The sequence below is a fragment of the Saccostrea echinata genome, unplaced genomic scaffold, assembly GCF_033153115.1.
Source record: "Saccostrea echinata isolate AGI-Se365-2 ecotype Australia unplaced genomic scaffold, CSIRO_AGI_Sech_v1 ptg000029l, whole genome shotgun sequence".
Taxonomy (NCBI): domain Eukaryota; kingdom Metazoa; phylum Mollusca; class Bivalvia; order Ostreida; family Ostreidae; genus Saccostrea; species Saccostrea echinata.
This window is the reverse complement of record NW_026889778.1, coordinates 29,036,091-29,062,512: the sequence shown is the minus strand read 5'-3', so window position 1 is coordinate 29,062,512 and position 26,422 is coordinate 29,036,091. Positions and strand designations below refer to the sequence as shown.

General features: G+C 33.3%; 2 protein-coding genes across 6 annotated transcripts in view; one reads left to right on the top strand and one right to left on the bottom strand.

The window, feature by feature from the left end:
* The first annotated feature begins 1,798 nt into the window (after positions 1-1,798).
* On the top strand, positions 1,799-4,620 carry LOC133195772 (heat shock protein 70 B2-like). Its single transcript, XM_061331708.1, has one exon. It carries the CDS (start codon positions 1,875-1,877, stop codon positions 3,750-3,752), a length of 1,878 nt encoding a protein of 625 aa, XP_061187692.1. The 5' UTR covers positions 1,799-1,874; the 3' UTR covers positions 3,753-4,620.
* A 6,879-nt stretch (positions 4,621-11,499) lies between these two features.
* Positions 11,500-26,422, bottom strand: part of LOC133195770 (plexin-B-like) — a 63,000-nt gene continuing 48,077 nt past the window's right edge. For 3 of the 5 annotated variants that reach the window (XM_061331702.1, XM_061331701.1, XM_061331705.1), the window contains 21 exons: positions 25,404-25,561; positions 25,056-25,149; positions 24,811-24,947; positions 23,698-23,868; positions 23,271-23,370; positions 22,811-23,170; positions 22,443-22,616; positions 21,835-22,075; positions 21,434-21,576; positions 21,104-21,237; positions 20,753-20,812; positions 20,337-20,411; positions 19,698-19,917; positions 18,089-18,239; positions 17,270-17,434; positions 13,282-13,454; positions 12,834-12,991; positions 12,457-12,604; positions 12,055-12,195; positions 11,773-11,847; positions 11,500-11,660 (listed from right to left, as the gene is read on the bottom strand). In XM_061331702.1, the coding sequence (XP_061187686.1) occupies positions 11,544-11,660; positions 11,773-11,847; positions 12,055-12,195; positions 12,457-12,604; positions 12,834-12,991; positions 13,282-13,454; positions 17,270-17,434; positions 18,089-18,239; positions 19,698-19,917; positions 20,337-20,411; positions 20,753-20,812; positions 21,104-21,237; positions 21,434-21,576; positions 21,835-22,075; positions 22,443-22,616; positions 22,811-23,170; positions 23,271-23,370; positions 23,698-23,868; positions 24,811-24,947; positions 25,056-25,149; positions 25,404-25,561 (3,195 nt within the window). In that variant the 3' untranslated portion in view covers positions 11,500-11,543. The remainder of the gene's footprint in view (positions 11,661-11,772; positions 11,848-12,054; positions 12,196-12,456; positions 12,605-12,833; positions 12,992-13,281; positions 13,455-17,269; positions 17,435-18,088; positions 18,240-19,697; positions 19,918-20,336; positions 20,412-20,752; positions 20,813-21,103; positions 21,238-21,433; positions 21,577-21,834; positions 22,076-22,442; positions 22,617-22,810; positions 23,171-23,270; positions 23,371-23,697; positions 23,869-24,810; positions 24,948-25,055; positions 25,150-25,403; positions 25,562-26,422) is intronic. The other 2 variants (XM_061331706.1, XM_061331704.1) reach the window with 2 other exon arrangements.

Genomic DNA, 26,422 nt, shown 5'->3' with positions numbered 1-26,422 from the left:
GGATCAGTTCAAAATCTAGTATTTTTGTAAGAATATTTGTATATCAATATTCTTTTTTGGCTTGGATTTGAAAAAAGACTTAAACTAAAAAAAAAAAATTAAAAATTGGGGGAATTTATTGTATCATGTTTCTTTCATAGTAAAACTGTTCAAAACAGAGTTGAATCAATTAATGTAAAATAACATTCAAAAAGCCAATATTTTTTACATATTCAAGAAAAGTCAATCAAGATTTAAATCTAATCTTTTATATCCCTGGCACAAGTTTAAAAGATAATCACAAAAAACTAATTTCTTGTGATTATGTGATTACGTGTATGTATTATAGAAAGTATTTTAGGATGTAGTAGTGTTTTCTTTTTTCAAATAAAGTTACAAATAAATCTTCTGAAACTTTTTTTATGCATTTGTCTATTGTCACTTCAGAAATTTTGACTAGAATGTATGTACAGTATGGTGTTGTAATTGAACAAAATGTTAAATTGATTTCCCCCTAAAATTGTTAATTTGCTGGTCATTATTTTGAATTCTCTCTACTGCAAATTTTCTCTGGGGAACAGCAGCCTTTTTTCATATTAAAAGCATCTTCATTGAATAATTTCAATTTTTTCAAATCTCGACACTTTTGAACAAGGCAACTTTACTCCTGGGCTGGATATACTTGCTTATCGGTAAATATATACATGTATCTGGTAAATAATTTTAATAAATATAACAGGGTTGTGATTTTTCAAAAGAAAACATGAATAATTGTATTTTTGTGTAGAAAAGTTGTTTTTGATTGTCTTCAGATGGAGTAGTTATATAAGAGATTTTAAAGTTTTTGTAGATAAACTCGGGCAATTGGACTTTCAAATAAACGCTCTTAAAATTGTTACTTGTATTGGTGAAATCAAATGACATGACGTTCACACTGGTTTAGTTTAACCATCAGAATTATCCAATAATTACTTTGCTAAATTCCAAATAAACAAAAGGGACATTAATTTGTACACAAGGAATTTTTTTAAACTTATAATAGTGGTGAAGGAAATTAAAACGATTTTTTTCTAACAAAGAAAAGTTTTATGACCATTTTGCTCATGGCAAATTCACATGTTCTTTGGTTACGCCCAGTGAACCAGTGCTTGTTATATTCTAATGAACAATGGAAGATGAGCTGAACTCGATGTAAACCAGATCAATGTGTTGAATGGCACACTTGCAGCCACAGATGTCTATTGCAAAACTGTCTGTAAAATAAATATTATTCAATGATGCCTACAATTGTTGAATCTGATTGTTAAAACAAATTTATAAAATAAACTAAATACCTGAAGACATGGTGTCAGTATAAAAGTTACGGTGTTATTGTAATGGCATTCAATTAATTGATAAGCATCTCTCTCTTTCTCTCTCTCTCTCTCTATATATATAAAATAGTGATATGTAACTGTCTATATGCAATATATTGATTTGTACTGATATGTATCCTGGTCCCTTTCCAATTTTAGCTAGGACATTCACCCAGACGTAAGGGTTGTTGACCTCTTCCTTTCTGTCTAGGAGTGGGAGGAGCCGAAAAAATAATCACGTGATTTAATGTTTGTAAATAAAGCTGTTCGGAGTTCATCTGAGCTTTTTCTCTTGATCAAATAAGTTTAAGAAGAATCCAGATGTTTACGAATAAAGTTGACTCACGTGTGGTAAAGTGTGCACGTTTTTCTAGACTTGTCTTGTTTACAAACGTAAAATTATTTCTGGCAAGGTCGAGGATACTCGAGTTCGAGGTAAATATATATAAACGCTTCTGATTCCGACATGGAGGAGAAGAAACAGAGAAGCGGTGTAGGACACTATGAATCAATGCTCATTGAAGTGTCATTCATTGTCCGATGGATGAAAGGAGAACACCAGCAGTCGGAATTGATTTGGGAACGTCATTTTCGTGTGTTGGTGTTTTTCAAAGCGGCAAAGTGGAAATTATTGCAAATGATCAAGGTAACAGAACAACGCCAAGCTATGTTGCTTTTTCAGACACGGGTCGGCTCATTGGAGATGGAGCCAAAAGTCAGGTAACTACGAATGCTATGAACACAGTATTTGACGCAAAAAGATTAATCGGACGCAGGTTTGATGATGAGAATGTGCAGACAGACGTGGTACGTTGGCCATTCAAAGTCGTTAATGACGAGGGAAAACCAAAAGTGGAAGTCTTGTACAAGGGAGAAATTAAGAGATTCACGCCAGAGGAGATCAGTTCCATGGTCCTTGTGAAAATGAAAAAGATTGCTGAAACGTATCTCGGTGAGTCCGTCAAAAACGCCGTTATTACTGTGCCTGCGTTTTTCAATACCGCACAAAGGGAGGCAACGAGGGATGCAGGTACAATCGCTGGTCTCAATGTCATGCGTATCATCAATGAACCTACTGCTGCAGCTCTTGTATACGGGCTTGAGAAGAACATTACAGGTGAGAAAAATGTGTTAGTCTATGACTTGGGAGGCGGAACATTTGACGTATCCATCTTGACCATCGACGAGCTATCTGTTTTTGAAGTCCTGTCGACAGCTGGAGACACTCATCTTGGAGGTGAAGATTTTGATCACATCATGGTAAACCATTTCATAGAAGAATTTAAGTTAAAACACGGAAAGAACATCACAGGTAACAGTCGGTCACTTAGACGCCTGAAAATAGCCTGTGAGCGCGCAAAGAGGATACTATCGAGTAGTACAGAGACCTGCATTGAGTTGGATGCATTTTTTGAGGGCATTGACTTTTACAGTAAGATTTCTCGTGCAACTTTTGAAAAACTTTGTAATGATTTGTTCCTTCAAACCCTGGAACCGGTGAAGAGAGCATTACTGGATGCTAATTTAGAGACAAACCAAATTGATGAAGTGGTATTAGTGGGAGGATCAACAAGAATTCCACAAATCCAAAAAATGCTCCAAGATTTTATGGGAGTTGAAGTATTAAAGAGATCTGTGAACATAGATGAAGCTGTGGCATATGGTGCAGCATGTCAGGCTGCCATCCTTGTTGGAGACAGAGGTGAATCACTTAAAGACGTTGTTCTAGTGGATGTAGCTCCTTATTCCCTGGGCATTGAGACAGCTGGTGGATTTATGGACAACGTTATTCAAAGAAATACCAGAATTCCTGCTGCGGCGTCACAGACATTTACAACTTTTTACAACAATCAGCAGGGGGTGGCCATAAAGATTTTTGAAGGTGAACGAGCAATGACCAGGGACAATAACTTCATTGGAAAGTTCGAACTGAAAGGCATTCTTCCAGCATTATGTGGTGTTCCTCAGATAGAGATCATATTTGACATTGATGCCAATGGTATCGTGGATGTAACTGCTAGAGACAAGAAAACGGGGAAATCCAGTCAGATCACAGTCTCAAAGAACAAGTTGAGGACAAATGAAATAGACAGAATGAAGAACGAAGCAAGGAAGTACCAAGAAGAGGATGAAGTCGAACGACAAAGAGTAGAAATTAGAAACAAAATGGAGTCCTATTTGATTTTATTTCAAGAAAAAGTACGGACTGCTGGTGAAAAGCTTCCGTTGGAGGAAAGAAATACAGTTTCCATGGTATGCAGTGAGACTTTTCGCTGGCTGGACAGTAATGACAGTAATTTAATGGAATTAAAACGAAAGCTGAATGAAATCCAGAAACTGTGCTTGCCCATCTTTGAAAAACTCCAGAACAGGATTGAAACAGGAAACCAGAAATTTTCCAGCGTGGAAATCATTTAGCTTCACTCATTTGTTAACATTTTACTTTTTTTGGTGAAAAAATAGAACACAAGCTTTTAACATGTGTCGCCATCTCTCATCGATGGAAGATGTCAAGTAACTGCTGAGTTCCTTATGACTTAATTCTAAGTCTGTCTGTTTCTCCGAAATCCGAAATGTTTAAAAACCATATCTACCCTCTGTGCACTGTTAAAATCGATAATTAGATATTGTTAGTTTCCATAGTGGTATTATATACCTTTCTTTTTTTTCTATCCCCCCCCCCCTTCATCTTTTTTCTATAGATTTTTTTTATGTTTTTGAACTTGTTAAAACGATTTAAGGCAGCACTTGTTTTCAAGTGTATCTTGTTAATACATGTATGTACTCTAGAACTACGGCAACGTTCCTTTTAAGACATGTTCAATTCACTCCGTCTTCGTTATTATCATTTACAGTTACAGATGTGTCGTTTATTGATTTTCAATCTGAAAATGATAACATGACAAATTAGTCATCATTTTCAACTTCAAATTGAAAATTAATAAACCGATAGATGTATCAAGTTTTTTCCTACTTTATTTGACATTGACGCTATTGTAGTTACCTTTACAGTAAATTTATTTATGTCTACTTACATACTGCTATCAGTATCCTGTTTCGATGTTCTTGTGATTACCAATTATTTATTTTATTTCTATTCTGACATATACAGGAGCATGGCTTTCTGTGATGCTGTAAGTATGGTCCAACGTGCTAAAATAGCTAAGCTATGCAATTTTTAATTCCATTTATATTAATTTTATTTAAGTATATTAATTAATGAAGTGATATTCATTTCAATAGTTAAATGTATCATATGAAATATGAATAAACTACTACTATTTTATTTGACTGCCTGTACAGTAAATGATAACGACAATGTGTTTTGTTGCTTAGAATCAGAGTTACCGAGTCTATACAAAAAAATGTATGCATTCATTGACCTTAAGTCATTTTTCACTTGAGCTAGAATTAAGTCCGATTGAGCTTTTCTGATGACTAATTATGTCCCGTTTAATGTAACTGTGTGTAAGCTTCCTTGAGCACAATATTGGTACATTTTAAACCATTATATGGTTCAAAGTTCCTCAGATCATGGTTTCTGTGCATTTAAGGGCAGTCTTTTAATCAATTAAGGATATGTGGAGATTAAATTAGGTTAGGTATGAAATTCAAACATTTTTCAGAATCTTGACTCGGGTGTTATTTATTACGCATAACGAAAATTATGATTTCTTCTCCCAAATAACTAAATGTACGTATTGCGTTGATTATTCTGTAAAACAGAGAAAACATAGCAAAATTACACACAGGCATAGACACACAGAAAAAGAAATGTATGATTTTTATAATCTACATGTATGTCATCCTTTAGGATTTTAAAAAAAGATAAAAAAATATAAGGAATATCCTGATAATACTTAGAATCGGTTACCCTGTTTAAAGATGCTGGAATCACAGTATGGAAGCAATCATGTCAAAGAATTGCTGATTTGATAGTAATTTATTCTTAGTTGAAGGTCGTGCATGAGATGTCATCGACCCGAATGTCATGTTAAAACAAACAGTCGGTCAACGACCTCAATTATACTTCCAGGTCAAATACCTCTCTGACAGAGATTAGAGGAATATATGCACGACCTAGATAGTTGATTTTTTGATCTTTCGTTCAAACTCACAAGTAGGGTTATATTAAGTACAACGGCACTATACAGTGACAAATGTTAGAGGAGCGACCCCAGAATATTTGCCGATTTCAACCCAGTATGTATGTGTATGACTATCCGATTAATATCCCCCTCAAATATTTTGAACAATTTATAACAATGAAAATTTTATGCGTCTGCCCCTGATTTTTAGAGAAATTAGTAATAGAATTGAGTAATAACAAAGATAAAATTTCTCTTATCAATATTTATTGTTCTTAAATCATCCGACACAAGTCAAGGCTAGTGACTGATTCACCGGGTGATCGAGGCAAATGAACATACAAAGTTAAATGAACTCTTTCTTTACACATATAAATGGAGTTCCGTTTCTTTAAATGTGTATAGAGTGACTGTTACATGTACTACAAGGATTCACAATGTTGTATTTTTTTTTATAAAGAGCAGAAAAGAAAGAATAAATAACTCCTAAGTAACCACATTCTGTAGATATAGTAATGGCAAGTCCTATACATGTATTGGTATTTCTTTGATCTCTCAAATATTTATATGAATGAATTTGTGGACAGGATACATCCATCCCCAATGTAGATGCAAGGGCCCCGAATCCAATGAATTTGTATAAGATATATTCCACAAATCATGATATGTATTTTCAACTAAAATTGTAAAATATATTTAAGCCTATCCCATAAATATACTAGCAGTTTTATGATATTTTGATACTTCATCCTTTAGAAAAATCAATCCACAGCGAAGAATCTCAAATTTTAAGGTACACTATGAAGAGCACACCCAAATCACTAAAATTAGCAAAACTAAGTTTACATTTACCGATTGCAACGTGTAGTTTCGAAATATTTTGCTATATATAACTACATTTCATATGTAAACAATATATAATGATTGTAAATTATAATTAAAGAATGGTAATTGATATATACTTGTGGATAAACATTTTTCAGATAAATTTAAATTCTCACGTGTAAACTGTAATTAACATTTGTTGATTACAATAAAGTGTGTTAATTTTATAATCAGAATTTCACTAATCATGAAACCCTATTTATCAGAAACTATTTTACATTTTAATTTCTGTAAATTCTAGTATTATAATCGGTAAAAAAGCTAAAGTTAACTGTTAACAGTATAGTTACATGTAACTGACCCTTAACAAGTAATGTATACTCTTACTCTTTTCAATGGACGTAAACTTTAACTTATACTCAGTAACTATAGTTTTGATAGATTAACTATTTTTAACATCTCCTAGTCATAGTTTATCGTCATTAACTATAATTCACTAGTGGGTGAATTTTAAAAAAAATGACCAAACACATATTTATCAATCTGCACTAAAAATACAGGCAATGGGAATAAATTTTTATGTCCCAGCATATGTCTTTAGACAGTGTCTAAATACCTGCCAATATCTCATTGTTATCTCAATTCACAAAAAAGTTATGCCCAAAAATGATGCTAAAAATGTCAAGAGTGCAACGCTTTTTGTGACATTTTGAAAATTCAATATTTTTTAAAGATCTGTGAAATTAATGGTTTATGATGGAAATAAAGACTTTCCTGATAATATTCAAAGTATTGAGCTTTAAATGTAGACTTTAGCAACTTTTGTTTGAGCAAGTTGTGGTCATGGCTGATGTTGAAAAAAAAAATGTTATACCATGTTAGGAGTGCAACAGAAAAAAATGTAGTAAGGTCAAAAAACATTGATTAAATCTGAAACTCAATTATAAGTCAAAAAAAATTTTCAAAGTGTAAAATAATAACTGATATACAAATAAAAACTTAAAAATGTTATATAAATCACAAACGGCATTAATGAGAGTCAAGTATCTGTGCATACCCAATAATGTCTGGAGTGCAACATTTAATGTTTTGCTCCCTAAAATGAAAAAAACACCTCTTATCAGCATATGATTCTCTGATTTTCATTGTGGAAAATAAAGACACAAAGAACATTTTTACCAAATAGATTTATCAATCACAGTTTCTGCCTGTGTTTCAGATCTATATTTCTATGGTCAGGAGTGCAACATATTTTTTTAAAGTTTCAAGTTATAGGATGAAAATACTTCTATTCATGCGAAGAAATATTTTTTAATTAATAATGGTCTATTTGAATAATTTAGTACTGAATTATTGACTGCTTTATTATTAAATTAAAATTCTTCTTTTTCAATTTTATCAAATTCAGATGTGCTTTTATCTTTTCTTGGATTTCTTATGTATGTAAAAAATTGTAATAAAATTCAAGTAATTCCACCTCAACTTCACTGAAACAACAGAACAAGTTCAGATGTAATTTTGGCTTCATAATTCTACTTTAAAGACTCCCCTGCTCTTGATCAGGAGTGCAACAAATATGTTAGAATTACTGCTGATCAAATATGATTAGATATATAAATAAAAAATGATGGGTAGAATGTTTCTGGTTGACTTCAGTTGCTTACAGTGTTTGTCCTGTGAAGGAAAATATTTTATAAAGTATATTTCGTCTTCTAAATATATATTTTAGCCAGTTTTTTTTTCATAAATAGGGAATAATTCAAGATATAAAGCCAAGTTTAAATACTTTCATGTGTTTTAATTATGAAGAATTAGACTATAAATACCCGATATTGCATAATTTCGTTACCACTTGATGTTGCCAACACTTTATGAATTTTTGTGTTCTATGGTTTTAATTTTTAATTTCACTGCAGTCAGGAGTGCAACAAAACTGCTTTATAATTATCAATGATCTGCATCTATCTCTACTATAAAATAAATTGAAAAAAAAAAAATGTTTGATACTCTCCGATGTTCAAATATCAAGTAATTGCAGACATTTTACTGTTAATTCAGAGAATAGTTTTCATTACTTAACACATATTTTTAAATACACTGTATATATATTACACATTGCAAACAATCATGTTTTGATGTCTTGAAAATATGAAAAACTGGCTGTAAATGATAAAAAATATCAAAACGATGAATTGATTTACAATTAAAGAATGGATTATTGTGTGTTATATTAAAAAAAAACAATGTTAGATAAAATACATATCAGATGTCAGGAGTGCAACACAATAATGAAAAATAGGGTCACTTTAAGATCTAGCATTTTTTGTAAGAAAACTTGTATATCAAAATTCTTTTTTTTTTGGCTTAGATTTAAAGAATTGACTTAAATGGACAGAGAAAGTGATTTTGGAGGAATTTTATTGTTTAATATTTCATATTAAAACTTTTCAAACCAGAATTGAAAAATAAAATGTAGCATAACATAAAAAAGCCATTTTTTTCACATATACAAGAGAAGAAAATCAAGGAAGAAAATCAAGGTTTAGATCTAATCATTTATATCCCTGATACCATTTTGAAGCATAAAAACTAATTTCTTTTGATTATGTACATTAGAAAGTCTTTTAGGATGTAGTGATATTTTCCTTTTTCAAATAAAGTTTTACTAATAAAAATTCTGAAACTTTTTTTTTATCCAATTGTCTACTCTATTGCAACCTCAGGAATTTTAACTAGAATTCATGTACAATATGATGATATAAGTGAAAAATATGTTATGGGTAGTTGATTTTTTTTCCAAAAAATTTTAATTTGGTGGTTATTATTTTTGAATTCACACTAGTAACCTGTAGTTAGAGTTGTTTAATGTAAAGATTATTTTGGAGCATAAAAATCGCAATTTCCCTCGTGGATTTTTAATCAATCAGAATTTAGTATACTTGTACTTTATTGTACTCCCGTAATCGAAGATTTGCAAATGGGGGCATACAGTTTTGGTCTGTTCGTCTGCTTGTCAGCAAAACTTTTAACATTGGCCATAACTTTTGAATGGTTGGTGCTAGGGCTTTCTTATTTCATATGTGCATTTCTTGTGACGAGACTTTTCTCTGGGTACCAACATTTCTGACCTCTTAACCTTGGAGTTTGACCTACTTTAGCAAAACTTTACCTTGGCCATAACTTTTGAATTGTGGGTACTAGGGCTTTTCATATTTCACATGTATATACCTTGTGACAAGACCTTTCTTAAGGTACCAACACTTCTGACCTCTTGACATTGGAATTTGACCTACTTTTGAATAAAACGTCACCTTAGCCATAACTTTTAATCCTTAATGCTAAGTCTGTCGTCCTTCATAAGTGTACTCCCTGTGAAAATACCTTTCTTATGGTACTGACTTTTCTGGTCTTATGATTTTGAAATATGACCTACTCTTGAAAAAAAATCTTCAACTTTGGCCACAACTTCTAAATGATTGGTGCTAGAGCATTCATGAAATATGTATTCCTTGTGACAAGACCTTAATTAGTGTACGCACATCTTTGACCTCATGAAAGTTTTTTCTTTAGAACTATTAGCTGAAGTCAGTAATTGGAGAGAAGTTGGTACTACATGTATTACATCAACAAGTGTTAAAGCTGCTTAAACTGCTTCAATGTAAGTGAATGAGATGAAAAACCATGGAGATGTTCCTTGTTGTATAAAATAGAAGGTAGCACAATTTCAACAACTGTCATGGTTATATTAAGACAAAACCATGATACATACTGGCAATGTTATTCATGACCTTTTGCTGTGAATCCTAATTATCTCAGAAAGAAAAATCCTTCTCTGAATGTTTAATCAATGATTACAGACACCCCACCCCCAATAAAAATACAACACAGATTTTTTTTTTTGAAATGTACTTATTTTTTATTAAATAAAATATCATGTATACTTTGTCCTATCTACTTCAGGCAATTATATCATTCCTCACCTCGATCAAAGTGAGTGATATATGTATATATATACAAATGGTTTTGTTTTATAAACAAGAGTATAAGAATGTTAGTTCAGTATCCAACTGTATACTAGTATTTCACACCATAATAGAGTATCAACATTATATAGATGAGCTCCTTGTATAATACATGGTTTTTATTTTATATTAAATGTAGTTTTACGACTATTTCAATTTCACACAACATTCATACAAACATTCATTCTCGTTAGATCCAAAATGTGTGTAATGCATAGCCATCAAATACTAATATAAAACTCAGGTATTGCACTTGGTGTGTATAAAAAGAAAAACAAAGTATTTAATCAAGTCAATGAATGCATAAGATTAAAATGTACGTCAACAATAAGTTTACCAGTTTGCAACAAAACTAAGAAATGATCAAAAAAAAAAAAAACCAAACAAACAAACAAAAAAAAAAACTACACATGAATAAAACTAACATATCAAGGATATAATCAATCTGCAAAAGGTCTCAGGTCATATCACTGAAGCATTCCATTCATTAAATCACCATCACTTCATTAATACTTTGAAACTTGCCATATTTAAATGTTGCACAAAATTGCAGACTAAAAACTTCCACTCATATTTTGGCTAGGAAATTTTAATTTTCAAATTTACAAATGAAAGACTTAAGCAAATGGCCTGATTACTAAAAAAACCACAACATACTCACATTTTATCGCATTTCATCAACATTTGTGTATTTATATATAATAATGGTCACCTTTTACTTTGCATAGACAAAATTTTTATACAATGGTGACAACTAAGAAGTACTGAATACTAATAAAGGTTTTGATCTCTGGAGGTAAAGTGAAGAAGACATAATTTACAAGGGTGGCTGGAACCTAAACTGTCAAAAAAGTCTGTATGTCTTTATAAAACATTCTATGCCACAGTTGCTCAGAAAAATGTTACACAATAATTTCACACAATGCAGGGTTTGAGGTCTGCGCACTTTCTCTTTGACTAGTACTTGTAAATACTTTACATTTTAAAAAATACATTTACTGAAAAAAGGTAATCTATCTATAAAAGGATAATCTATCTATCAAATACATACACTTAAATCACAATTTAAAAAAAATGATAACAATCAATCTTGAACACAGTATGAGCAATTTCTTTAAAATATATAACAAGTAATGAAACATGAATAAATAACCAAGGTCTCTACATTACTTATGGAAGATGTCAATGATGTTTTTTTTTTAAGTATTGCACTTTGACACAGATTAAGTATTAGTCTACACAGTGGGGATAAATGCCCAGGTAGGGGGTCAGGGTCAGACAAAGGCTGGTCCCGATGACGAGGGTCCCTCCATTGTTGTGATCACATGACCTAGTTTGGCAGGAAGTTGCTGGGCTGAAGATGTTTGATCCTCCTCCAGACTTTCATTGATCTGAAAAAAAAGTCAAAGTGATCAATGAAATAGAACAAAAGTGTACCATAAGGCTTTGGATTATGAATCAATTACAAAACTAAAGTTGGTGAAGAAACCAAAATGCCCTTACTGCATTGCTGTACTCATGTACGTAGTTGTAGAGTTCGTGGAGAGCATTTTCTTTAGTGAAGCGGTCAGTTGCCATCTGTAAATAACATTCAGGCATGAAGATATGCATTGTTTGCTCAGTTCAAAATAGTAATCCCACGACATAGAATTCATCAAAATGTTACAAAATAAATATTTTCCACTGAAAATGCTTCAAAGTATCCTTGTTTTCAGAGATTTAAATGTTTGTACAGCTGTATAACGAGAACTATAAATCTCCACAGGTTGTGTAGACAATACGTACCCTGGAGACTTCATTGAGATAGGCACTTAAGTCCTGGTCACTGACTGCTGGCATGGCCCTGATGTCCTCGAAGTACTTCTCCACCAAACACTTGTACTGGGGGATATCTTTGGCAAATAAAAGCTTGTTGGAAGGAGAATCCTGGAAAATCATAAGGTACAAATACCAACAATTGTAAATTATACAATATCGTTTGTACTAAAAGTCATGGTATGGATACAGTATAAATATTTGTTAATTTTTAGACATCAGTCATACCTACTGAAAAATTGATAAGGATCAAATCAAATAATAAAATTATAAAAACAGCAGTCTTTGATTGTAAATTTCTAGAAAAAACATTTAAATTCCTGTTTACACAGGGAAAATCTTATTCATGTAGTGTCAGAGAATGTGGTATACCTTTCCTAGATTTTGGTCGGAGGTTGAGCAACTATCCATAAAGGCTTGAGCAACAACAGAGAGACACGAGTCTACGATGTTGGTTTTGTTGATGTCATACACAAACTCAGGGTTCTTGATAATGTTCACCCAAAATCTCAGTGGAACACTGAGGAGAAAAAAAAGCATTGGCCATCACTTTTGATGAAGTAACAAAACATTCAGTATGCCATTAAGAATGAAACAATTAAGAAAGAAAAAAACATTATGTACTTTCAAATATTTTGGACTTTGAGCATGAAATTAATTTTTTTATTTTATTATGGTTTTTCAAAATTTCCAAAATACCATTAAGACAAAATCATTAAGCTTTATATTGGTGACTTCAGTATGGTTACCTGTTACACTTCCAGTTATAGACAACTTCAGGTTCTACGTTGTTTTTTTCGGCAGCCTCATCCAGGAAGTCAAACAGCGACTTAATGACAGGAGGAATGCTCTCATTGGCTGTCAGGATAATGGTGAAGAAATCATCAATGTACTTCTTCAGTGTGCCCTAAACATAAAATTACAACTTAGAAGTCATAATCCTAAAAACAATACTACAACATATGATTCATACAGTTATAACTAGGGAAGATGAAACAAATATTCCAAAGTTTTGCTTCTCTAGGATTCTCCACATGAAATCTTGGTATTATAGTTTATTACATACTTTTGAAAAAATCTTTGTATTCGAAAACATTTTATTTGTAGTTGTGGGCAGGTAAAAGTCATGAGCATGTTTAATGTTTAATGAAGATCTAACAGTGAGCTATCCATTACACTGTACTACAGATGCTTTACCTTGGTGGCTAGTAGGCGAGTAAGGAACACCTCCGAGCTGATTTTAATCCCTGTGTTGAAATCGTCCTGTTTGACCAGGTGCCAGTATTTACAGCCAACTTCGCTCTCTGTCCGTGTGATTGGCTGAGCTTCTCTGTTCACTGTGAAAGCAAATCCTGAGGAATGTAAAGACCCTAAAAAACACCAACATTGAAATAGACAATACACCCTAAAACACTAACACTAAAATAGACAACACACCCTAAAACACTAACATTAAAATAGACAATACAACCTGAGAACAATAATAAAATATAGACACCCTAAAACACTCATACTAAAATAGACAGTACACCCTAAAACATTAATACTAAAATAGACAACACACTCTGTGAACAATAATAAAATATAGACAATACACCCTAAAACATTAATACTAAAATAGACAATACATCCTGAGAACACTAATAAAATATAGGCAAAACACCCTAAAACACTAAAACCAAAATAGACAATACACCCTAAAACACTAAAATAAATAATACACCCTAAAACATTAATACTAAAATAGACAATACACCCTTCGAACACTTATACTAAACAGACAATACATCCCTAACCACCAACACTAAATAGACATTCACCTTAAGAATACTAACACTAAAACAGACAAAACACACCCAAGAAACACTAATACTGAAATATACAATACATCCATAAACCCTAATACATGTACATGTACTAAAAAGACAATACTGACCCTAAGAACACTTACACAAAAATAGACAATACACACTGAAACAAGAGGCCCAGGGGCCACATCGCTCACTTAAGCATATGGCTAGAAAAAAGCAGAGATCAGTTCAGTCTTGAAAGGTTGAAAAGTTTAAATATAAAAGTGGGGGAGTGGGGGGGGGGGGTGGTCATGAATTGAACAAATTTGAATCTACATTATCTGAGGATGCTTCCATTTAAATATGACCAATCATGGCTTTGCTGTTCTTGAGAAGAAGATTTTTCCTATATATTCATATGTAAAACTTTGATCGCCCATTGTGGCCCCACCCGACCCCCAGGGGTCATGAGTTGAACAAATTTAAATGTACACTATCTGAGGATGCTTCCATGTAAATATCACCAATCATGGCTTTGCTGTTCTTGAGAAGAAGATTTTTAAAGATTTTTCCTATATATTCCTATGTAAAACTTTGATTGCCCATTGTGGCCCCACCCTACCCCTGGGGGTCATGATTTGAACAAACTTGAATCTACACTACCAGAGGATGCTACCATATAAATATGACCAATCATGGCTTTGCTGTTCTTGAGAAGAAGATTTTTAAAGATTTTTTTTCTATATATTCCTATGTAAAACTTTGATCGCCCATTGTGGCCCCACCCGACCCCCGGGGGTCATGATTTGAACAGACTTGAATCTACACTATCTGAGGATGCTACCATATAAATATGACCAGTCATGGCTTTGCTGTTCTTGAGAAGAAGATTTTTAAAGATTTTTTTCTATATATTCCTATGTAAAACTTTGATCGCCCATTGTGGCCCCACCCGACCCCCAGGGGTCATGAGTTGAACAAATTTAAATGTACACTATCTGAGGATGCTTCCATGTAAATATGACCAATCATGGCTTTGCTGTTCTTGAGAAGAAGATTTTTAAAGATTTTTCCTATATATTCCTATGTCAAACTTTGATCGCCCATTGTGGCCCCACCCGACCCCCGGGGATCACGATTTGAACAAACTTGAATCTACACTATCTGAGGATGCTACCATATAAATATGACCAATCATGGCTTTGCTGTTCTTGAGAAGTAGATTTTTAAAGATTTTTCCTATATATTCATATGTAAAACTTTGATCGGGCATTGTGGCTCCACCCGACCTCCAGGGGTCATGATTTGAACAAACTTGAATCTACACTACCTGAGGATGCTTCCATGTAAATATGACCAATCATGGCTTTGCTGTTCTTGAGAAGTTTCATATTTTCAAGCACAGTGGTTCTTGAGAAGAAAATTTTTTAATGATGCCATTAATTTTTCACAAATTCTTAATTATCTCCCCTTGGAAGAAGGTGTGGCCCTTCATTTGAACAAACTTGAATCCCCTTTACCCAAGGATACTTTGTGGCAAGTTTGGTTGAAATTGGCCCAGTGGTTCTTGAGAAGAAGATGAAAATGTGAAAAGTTTACAACAACGACAACGACAACGATGACAACGACAACAACGACGACAGACAACGGACAAATTTTGATCAGAAAAGCTCACTTGAGCCTTTGGCTCAGGTGAGCTAAAAACACTAAAACTGAAATAGACAATACTCAACCTAAAAACACTAACACTTAAATAGACATTCACCTCAAGAACAAAACTAAAATAAACAAAGCATGTCCTTAGAACACTAACACTTAAAAGACAATAATACTCTAGAAACACTAATACATCTACTAAAACAGACAAAACACACCCTAAGAACACTGACACTGCAATATACAATACACCTTAAGAACACTTACACTGAAATTGACAATACACACCCTAAGATTACTAATACTGAAATAGACATTACACACCCTAAGATTACTAATACTGAAATAGACAATACACACCCTAAGATTACTAATACTGAAATAGACAATACACACCCTAAGATTACTAATACTGAAATAGACAATACACACCCTAAGATTACTAATACTGAAATAGACAATACACACCCTAAGATTACTAATACTAAAATAGACAATACACGTCCTAAGATTACTAATACTGAAATATACAATACACCTCAAGAACACTTACACTGAAATAGACAATACACACCCTAAGATTACTAATACTGAAATAGACAATACACACCCTAAGATTACTAATACTGAAATATACAATACACCTCAAGAACACTTACACTGAAATAGACAATACACACCCTAAGATTACTAATACTGAAATAGACAATACACACCCTAAGATTACTAATACTGAAATAGACAATACACACCCTAAGATTACTAATACTGAAATAGACAATACACACCCTAAGATTACTAATACTGAAATAGACAATACACACCCTAAGATTACTAATACTGAAATAGACATTACACACCCTAAGATTACTAATACTGAAATAGACAATACACACCCTAAGATTACTAATACTGAAATAGACAATACACACCCTAAGATTACTAATACTGAAATAGACAATACACGCCCTAAGATTACTAATACTGAAATAAACAATACACCACATTACAAGTAATAGTAACACTAAAGTAGACAATACACATATATAAAACTATCTCTCACTAACACACTAATGACAATAACATTCTTTTGGCATACACCTAATAAACACTAATACTAAAAATGACAATACACCCTCCTATCACCAACACTAAAATTTACAGTACACTATTATCACCAACACTGAAGTAGACGAGTGTTATTAGACTAACACTTTTAAAAATTGATAATGTCACCAACATCACCATCACCAACAATGTAATTTACAACACACCAAACACATGACCCTGGAATACACCATCCATGAAATAATAATATGCAAATAGACGATACACCTAGCTGTTATCACTAACAAGACACTTCCTACTAACATATAAATATATTTTGTGGTTTATACAAGACAAATAAGATGACAAATTACAACAGAACTAAAAAAAACTGTATATAAAATGATAAGACCCTCCCTTTCAACACATATAGGCAAACTGTCATAGTAAAAAGACAGGGAACACACACTGTAAGTAGATAATTGTGACTCATCTACTGCAATATAAAACTGTTCCCTTAATTCCCTACTGCAAATATGTCGAATTAACACTCCATCTTAACAATAAGCAATTGCTCTTTTAATTAATTCTGCACTGAGAATAATCAATTTAAAATGACTGACTATTCATACAACCAACATTTTTCAGAAACTGACAGATCTATTGACTGTATAGAAAGCCTGGATTCTCACCATTAGGAGACCTTGGTAGAGTGCGACAGTTCTGATGTTCCAGTAGTGTCATTTCTGCCCCATCCTCCACCTTATAATACTTCAAAGTATTAAACTGCTTCCATCCGTCTATTTTAGGTGTGGAACTATCCTCGTCACACAAGATTTTGCCATGTTTGGTCCACTCTACAAAATATTTCATTCTTTTTTAATTTTTCTGCATTTGGTACTTATGTTACTTAACTATCAACACAGTATCAAAAGTTTTCTACATGTACACTGAGTCAAAGAGTAAGATAACTGCAAATGGAATTTATGTAGCATGTTCAAACCAAGGCTGGGATGATATATTGAGATATCGATAATATCGATTCTGTGTGAGGACGATACGCATATTGATACACAATCATAAAGAAATATCGCCAAAAAAATCTGACTGATGTTTTTCTTTGTTTACTTAACATTTTGGGTTAAATATATATAAAATAAATATGCTAAATATAAATATTAATATGAAATACATAAAAATAAACACCATTTGTGTAAAATAATTTTGTTTTACATCAGATATACAACTTCTTTGAATAAATTATTCTTATTTGTAAAGAAATGTTTTTTTCATTTCAATACAAAAAAAAAGATTTTATAACCAATTAAACATATTGTGATACATATCGTATCGAGGCTCAAATATCGTGATACATATCGATATAGAAAATGTTGTCTCGTCCCAGCTCTAGTTCAAACTTATGTAGATATATTTGTCAGTGAATAAATGCACAAAGACAGTGGTAGAGCAACAAGTAAAAGTATTTAATAAACAAGCTATAAATAACTGACCTAGATCTAGATCAGCGGCACATGGCCGCTGTGTGTATGGAATATTGCGACACATTGTGTCGATCATTTTCTCTTTGGCTTGGGTGATAGTATCACAGTCTAAAACTCGGCATTTAGTGACTGGTTTGTCTTTATACTCCACCAGTAGTGTCTGAAAAAAAAAAATTAGTATACACTTATTTACTGGCTATGAGGACAATAGCAAGTTTATCGTTCCCCAAGACAGCAACTATTTCCCGAGGCGCAGCCGAGGGAAATAGTTGCTGTCGAGGGGAACGATAAACTTGCTATTGTCCTCATAGCCAGTAAATAAGTGTTTTATTATACCGAAGCAGTTTTTACTTGTGTTACGTCACAATCTGTATAAAACCAGAAGAGTTCCGAGATGAAAAGCGAGGGAAACAGAATGCTGCCGGTGAGTAGTTTAATAACTATTTCACCATGGGCAAATAGCACAAAAACTATTCCACGCTAGGGGCTGTTTGGAAAAAATATCATGTTTATTCGTAATATTTTTATATAGAAAAAATTCACAGAGGTATAATAATTGAAAATATCAAACATATACTTAAAATATCCCTATCATTAGGTGCAACTTAAAGTTTTAATAAATGAAATTCCTAAACAATATCACCAATTCTTAATGTTTTGAAAGTCCCTTCAAACAAGCACACTTATATACTCTAGCCATTTCTCTGTCATAGATACTTATGAGCACACTATACTCTAGCTGTTTCTCTGTGGTAGATACTTACAAGCACACTATACTCTAGACATTTCTCTGTCATAGATACTTATGAGCACACTATACTCTAGCCATTTCTCTGTCATAGATACTTATGAGCACACTATACTCTAGCCATTTCTCTGTCATAGATACTTACGAGCACACTATACTCTAGCTGTTTCTCTGTCATAGATACTTCGGAGCACACTATACTCTAGCTGTTTCTCTGTCATAGATACTTACGAGCACACTATACTCTAGCTGTTCCTCTGTCTATAGATACTTATGAGCACACTATACTCTAGCTGTTTCTCTGTGTGTAGATACTTACGAGCACACTATACTCTAGCTGTTCCTCTGTCTGTAGATACTTATGACACTATACACATACTTACACACTATATTCTTACCCTTCCTCTGTAGATACTTACGAGCACACTATACTCTTACTGTTCCTCTGTAGATACTTATGAGCACACTATACTCTAGCTGTTTCTCTGTAGATACTTACGAGCACACTATACTCTAGCTGTTTCTCTGTCATAGATACTTACGAGCACACTATACTCTAGCTGTTTCATTGTAGATACTTACGAGCACACTATACTCTAGCTGTTTCAGTGTAGATACTTACGAGCACACTATACTCTAGCTGTTTCTCTGTAGATATTTACGAGCACACTATACTCTGTTTCTCTGTAGATACTTACGAGCACACTATACTCTAGCTGTTTCTCTGTGTGTAGATACTTACGAGCACACTATACTCTAGCTGTTTCTCTGTGTGTAGATACATACGAGCACACTATACTCTAGCTGTTTCTCTGTGTGTAGATACTTACGAGCACACTATACTCTAGCTGTTTCTCTGTAGATACTTACGAGCACACTATATTCTAGCTGTTTCTCTGTTCGTAGGAGTCTGTCCTCTGATAAGGAGTAGCGTGCCTCACATGTGATGCAGTCCACGGGGCCTTTGTCTACTTGGAACTTAATGGACTGATACAGAGTATAAAGGGAGGCTCCCGCTTCCTCCCGGAGGTACCGATACATACACAGAGACAGCCAGTTAGCTAACAGCTTCTCCACTACTGACTCTGTCCTGTAACATACATTAATCTGACTGTGATTCTGTATCTTTGATGACAAAGACACATCAAGGCGTAATATGTCAATAGCATTTCATATTCTCAAAGTTGTATATTTTTAATAACATCTTTTAAGTGAAAGAAAATCTCCTGAGCATGTCTTTGGTTGAAATTGAAGAGCGATCAAGATTTAAATGTTTATACAGTGCCCAATTTATTTGTTTTGTAAAAAATTCCTGTAAGAACACGGTAAGAGCTATTTACATGTAGCCACATTTAACACATCACAGATTTGCATACTCAAGAAAGCTAAAATCCACAATTTTTGGCAACTTGCATTCTGTTTTTTTTTTTGTGGACATTTGCTATCAAGGTTTATGCCTAATTTAATTTTGTACATATTTGTACATATGATCAACAGAAAAAAGCACACCTCCTCAACATGATCTTTGTTCTTTTGGTCTCTATGCTTTTTTCTATCAGGTCATTTAGTAAAGCCTTCAAGATTCTACAAAAGAAGAAGCATATTTTCTGAATAAACATCAAAAACAATTATTTGTAGCAATTATTTTAAAATCATCAGGCAAAAAACAAATCATCTACATGTATAAGCTAAGAGAGATTACTCTCCATCAGACACATAATTATTTCTATCTCCAATAATGACTTGCCTTTAATTTTAAAAATATTGCTTGAATCTCATATTTATTTCTTTTTTTCTGTTGTCATGATTATAGAAAAATTCTGTCTTCTTTTGATGCAGGGGATATCATTCTCTTTATAAGATATATGATATTCATTCAGAAGTAACTAATTTTGTCTTTAAGCAAAAAAAGTTATAGTACTCACTGTGTTATATACTCCATGTTGTTCTGGAAGAGTATCATCAACAGAGAAGCCACATTGGCTCTGAAAATCCAGAGAAACAAAATTATTTATGTACCCTTAGATGAAGTTCTATTTTAGAAACCAATAATACATACAATCCTCTTATACATGTATATACTGTTTGAATTTTAGCACTGCAAGGAATTCAGATCCAATAAAAGGTTCCTGTTAACACAAGAAAAATGTAACCCCAACACACATTAACAGAAAAAATAAATTCATCTCACTTTCATTAAGTGTCAAAAATACTGCATAAAAATTTTTACAGGTAACAAAAACGCATAACCAATTATAATTGTAATCCAGTCCCACCTGTCTCTGATGCTGAATGTCTTCTGCTTCTCCAGCGTCCTTATAAACATTAACAGGAAGTGTTTGTTGTTTAGCAGCTGTCGGAAGTGAGAGATGGCAACGTCTGGATGTCTATCCGCATTCCCATTTCTCTGCTTAAAATGTCAAACATGTTAAAGTGGCTGTGCAAGGAGTGTCACTCAGACTTCAATGTGAAAGCTGGTCACATACCATAAATTATTAAAACATTTGAGCTCAATATATCTAGCATTTTTAATGCAGTGTAGCAGTACAATTAACTCCCCCTTACAATTCCTCATGATCAGACATCTCCAGGTAGTTGCTATTTACCTGAGGAGGCTGTAGTATGATATGATCCACCATCCCCGGAAACAGGACCCTAAATGTGTACTCCTCATAATCGTAGTACGGCATCTTACTGCCCTCCAGGTCTGTTGTCAGGTCAGTCATGTCTGTCTGTAATTCCGCAAACGCTAGAAAACAGGAAAGAGACACATAAAAAATACACTGCTGAAAGAGACACATAAAATATACACTGCTTCAATTTGATTGAAAAAATGTAAATGAAATAATTGAAGTTTGATAGGAAAAATAAGATGAAGGGAATAAAGATAATATGACTTTGCACAACAAATAAAGTGATGCTGCAAACACTTATATAAAAGTTAAAATAAAAATAATAAATAACAATCTAGTTTTGTATATATAACATACACCTGACCCTGACCCACCTTGTTTACATTCGTTTCTGACAGTACTCTCTAGGTTATCCAGCTGTAGCTGTATATTTTTGTATTCACGTTCAGCGTTCTTCTGTTGCTTGCGGAATCTCCAACAAACCACTAAAACAATGATGACGATGACCCCCGCAGCTCCCAGCAGGGCGGGGACAATGTACACCATCAGGTTCTCCTGTTCTGATTCTCGGTACTTAAGGAACCCCACCATTTTCTCAAGGTTTCCAAACTTGACCTAAAATAATAAAGAAGTGTCAAAAAGCCTTCAAAATGTCTAAGTTTACATAAAACAGAATGCTGTTGTTAATAAAAATTTCTGTATATCTTTTATATTTTTTCAATCAAACTGACAGCAAGTACCATGAAACTTTAATTAATAATATACTAACTAAATATATATCATTGGAGCCAATATATCTTGGAATAAAGTAAGTCACCTGCTGTGATATAAATAATATTCCAAGAAGTTTTTTCTTCTTACAATTTTTCCTTAAAATATCCAAGTAATTTAATATCTGGTATGTCCCAACACATGAAATACTGAAGCAGTCTATGCAAATTTACCCTTAAGGACTTATATGACAGCAAAACCTTATACTTACAAATACACGTGGAATTCCGTCTGATCGCTGACTTCCGTCATTTCGTAGAGCAGGCTGATCAGTGGGAGGGTTACAGTATATAGCCTCCTCATTGACACTGGTCACATTACATCGCCCCGCCCCCACAAACACCTCCACATCCTCCTTTGTGGCTGCAGCATTTAATCGTTTTCCCTAAAAATAAAAACCAACAATAATCTTACATGTATCTAGGAACAAAAGTCTCGATAGTAATACATGTAGTAAAAAAGCCCAATCTAGTGGCAAGATTAACTAAGATTATAAAATTATAGAGATTATACAGTCATACAGATTATACAGAGAGGCAAAAAAAGATAAAGACTATCTGTAATCTCTGTTTTACAAACCTTGATTTCCAATACAATCCCTTGGGTGTACGCTTTCATCTTGTCATTCTCTTCAAAGTCTAAAATTACAGGGTCTGGTTCATAGTACAGTGTTGATATAACATTGGGGAAATATGTCTTAAGATCCTGCACTGAGGGCACATTGTCCATATAGAAACCCAGCTGTACTGAGTTCGCCTGGGAATTTCTTCTGGCTCGTTTTAATACTGGCTTCATTTGAATCATCTGTAATATTGTACTCTTCTCAGTTCCATTGTCTGGCTGGTCCTCCAAATCAGTTTCAACAGCCACTGGTGTTGTCCGAGTCCTGCTCTCCGGCGTCCAACAAAAAATGGTTGTTTCATTCTTGATACTACAAGACTGGAAAGAAGAATTCTCAATATTTGTTTTTACTTTTACGTGTATTTTAAATGATTACTTCACCTGGATACTTAAAATAAAAAAGAAAAATTCCTCTAACCTCATTTTTGGAGTATGTTCCAACATCGTAAATAACGAACATATATGCATTGTCTATGGCATTAAAGTTAGTCCCATTGATCATCAATTTTCTTCCTCCACTATAACAAAGAGTGAAAATTTACCTGTCACTCTTAACTACATAGAAGTAGTAAATTTGTGAAAATAATTTCGGCAGTTAGGGGTCAGCAATTTTTAAATATGAATATGGGCAGATAACAGTAATAATTGTGAATGTTCATAAACATGAATATGATTGTTTCTGCCTGTCTGTTTAACTTTGATCATCCATTGCTGTAGACATTTTAACCTTTCTAGTTAAAAAAGTCATTTTTCTGACTTATTCTCCTTGATAAATACATATTCCCTGTATATGCATGCAAGTAATATCAGTTACTGCTAGATCATTCCCCAGTCACACCCCTTACCTTTCAAAGGAGAAAATAGGAACTGGATAAATATTCTGAACAGTAGGGTCCTCCACATAGGAGAAATTACTGGTCGTGGTATCCACAGGGTTGCCATCAATATGGACTGAGACATTAGCCACACCAGTACTTCCAGCAGGAACAATGCAGGAAATGACAGTCATATTTTTACTGTAAAAACACAACAAAATGTTAAATACATTGTTTACTTTAACCAAAACTCTCCTAATGGAACTAAACAGGGGCAACAGGGCAATAAACTTTAATCTAGAGGTACTGTGACCAAGCTCACAAAATTATACCCCCTTACAATTTTTTAAGAGTACTGCATCCAACGTTTCTTTCTGACAAAGTTATGGATCAGAATCAAATTATGCTCTTTTTCACGTGACCTTGAACTTGCCAAAATGACCTGGGTCAAGGTTATGACATGTATACCCTCAGCTCATTAGTGTTCTTTGTGAGAAGTATCTCTTTTAATATTTATCCATTAGACAGAAATTATACATTTTCCTGAACTTGCTCAAATGACCTTTGGTAAAGGTCATGACATCCTTAGGTCATGAGTAATCTTTGCTTCTCCATTTCAAGATTTGGCCTAGACAGGCACTACACAATAACATTTATACAATTATGTATCCTGTTGATTTCTGAATTTGTACCAAATTTTATCAAAATGAAATCAAAATTGTTGGAGGAAAAGCATTTCCATAGTTCTTTTTTTTTTTTTTTTTTTTTTTTTTTTTTTTTTTTTTTTTACACATCTTCTTTTCTTGGTACCTATAGTGTTGTTGTGTGCCAAATTCATTGAAATCAGTCCAAAATTGTGGGAGGAGAAGTGTAAATTTGGTTAGTGATAAATTATTTAAAAACAAACAGATAGAAGATAGACACTTTATTATCACATGTTGACCAGTAGAACTGAAAAGTCAACAAAAATTAACCTTAGAGGTTTTAGGATAACATGGCATATTTTGTCTGACAGAGCAATTCTAGCTAACATAGCATAAAATAAATAATTAATGAATTCGTTAAATTTTTGTAAGCATTTAATGCCATAGGTATGACCGAATGATGAAGAAAAGAAATGGAAAAACAAATTTGAATGCTTGCCTTTTAACCAAGCATGTTTCATTGTTGATGGTTACTTTAGGGCCATTCCCTATGTTGAGGTTACCTCCCCTTAGGTGCACAATTCTGCCACCAGACTGCGCTGCAAATTTAGGTTCAATTCCAGTAATCGTTGGAGTCTGTTCAAAATTCATAAGTCACAAACTAACTGCACAATCATACATAAAATCAAAAGTCATCAAGGAAATTTTTTTCCTAATACCCAAATGGTGAGGTTTAGTGTTTACCTTGTAGGAGTAGATCCATTTCCGTAGCGTGACCCCCAGTATTTTGATAGGACCACTTCCCTCACCACTCCTTCCCCCCGTCACACAGCGGATACTGATAAAGAAATGATCAAACCACCACATTACACTCTCTTTAAAACTTCAGTTTTCAGAAATCAGAGTCTTCATTACAGAGTCAATCATTTAACACAGTAAAAATCTTTAATAACTGATTTTTTAATCATGTAACAATTGTAAGAATTTGTTAAAATAATAAGTATTTATTCACAAAATTGTTTTTTAAGGAAATATATGCAAGGAAGAATCATTCTCTCCACATCCTCAATTTAAAAAAAATCATCAACTAACCTTTTGGATGGCTTGTAATCCTCTCTTTTTGCTGTTGTGTTACAAGCAATGCCCGCGATGGTGACATTGTTCTCAATATCGGCAAATTTAATACCGAGATTAGACCCAGTAATTGTGACAACTGTACCCCCCAAGAAATGACCAGTATTGGGTGATAACTGTAAAAAAAAAAAGTACACAAATTAATCACATTCTGAGCAATAATACAAAAGTGAAGATATTCACATTAATAAAACTACCAATCTACACTGAAATTAAACAGTTAAAATCTTAAAAATAAAATCTTTTGTTTTGAGACAGTCACTTCCAAATCTTGTAAGTTCCCAAATTTATAAACACTATCCAAAAACCAGAAGTCTCTTATGAGACTGTAGCTCTACTGGTCTGTACATATACATGTAACAAAGAAAACATAGCACTTGGATTTGAAACTTTGCAACATGCAGCAATAAATAGAATTATGTATCTTAATATAGTTTACTTGCGTGCCAAGTTAAATTGAAATCAGATCAAAACTGTAGGAGGAGTAGCATTTTAAAAGAAATTCACAGAAATTTCTATTTTTAGTAACCATGGCAACATCGTTCATCCAAATCAAAAACTGATGCTCTGAATTATGTATCTTAGTGTAGTCTACTTGTGTGACAAGTTATATTGAAATCAGATCAAAACTGTAGGAGGAGTAGCGTTTTAAAGAAATTTCACAGAAATTTCTATTTTTAGTAACCATAGCAACACTGCTCATCAAAATCAAAAACAGATGCACTAAATTATGTATCTTAGTGTAGTCTACTTGTATGCCAAAACATATTGAAATCAGACCAAAATTGTGGGAGGAGTAGCATTTTAAAGGAATTTCACAGAAATTTCTATTTTTTGTAACCATGGCAACATCGTTCATGGAAGTCAAAAACTGATGCACTAAATTGTGTATCTTAGTGTAGTCTACTTATGTGCCAAGTTGTACTGAAATCAGACCAAAACTGTAGGAGGAGTAGCGTTTTAAAGGAATTTCACAG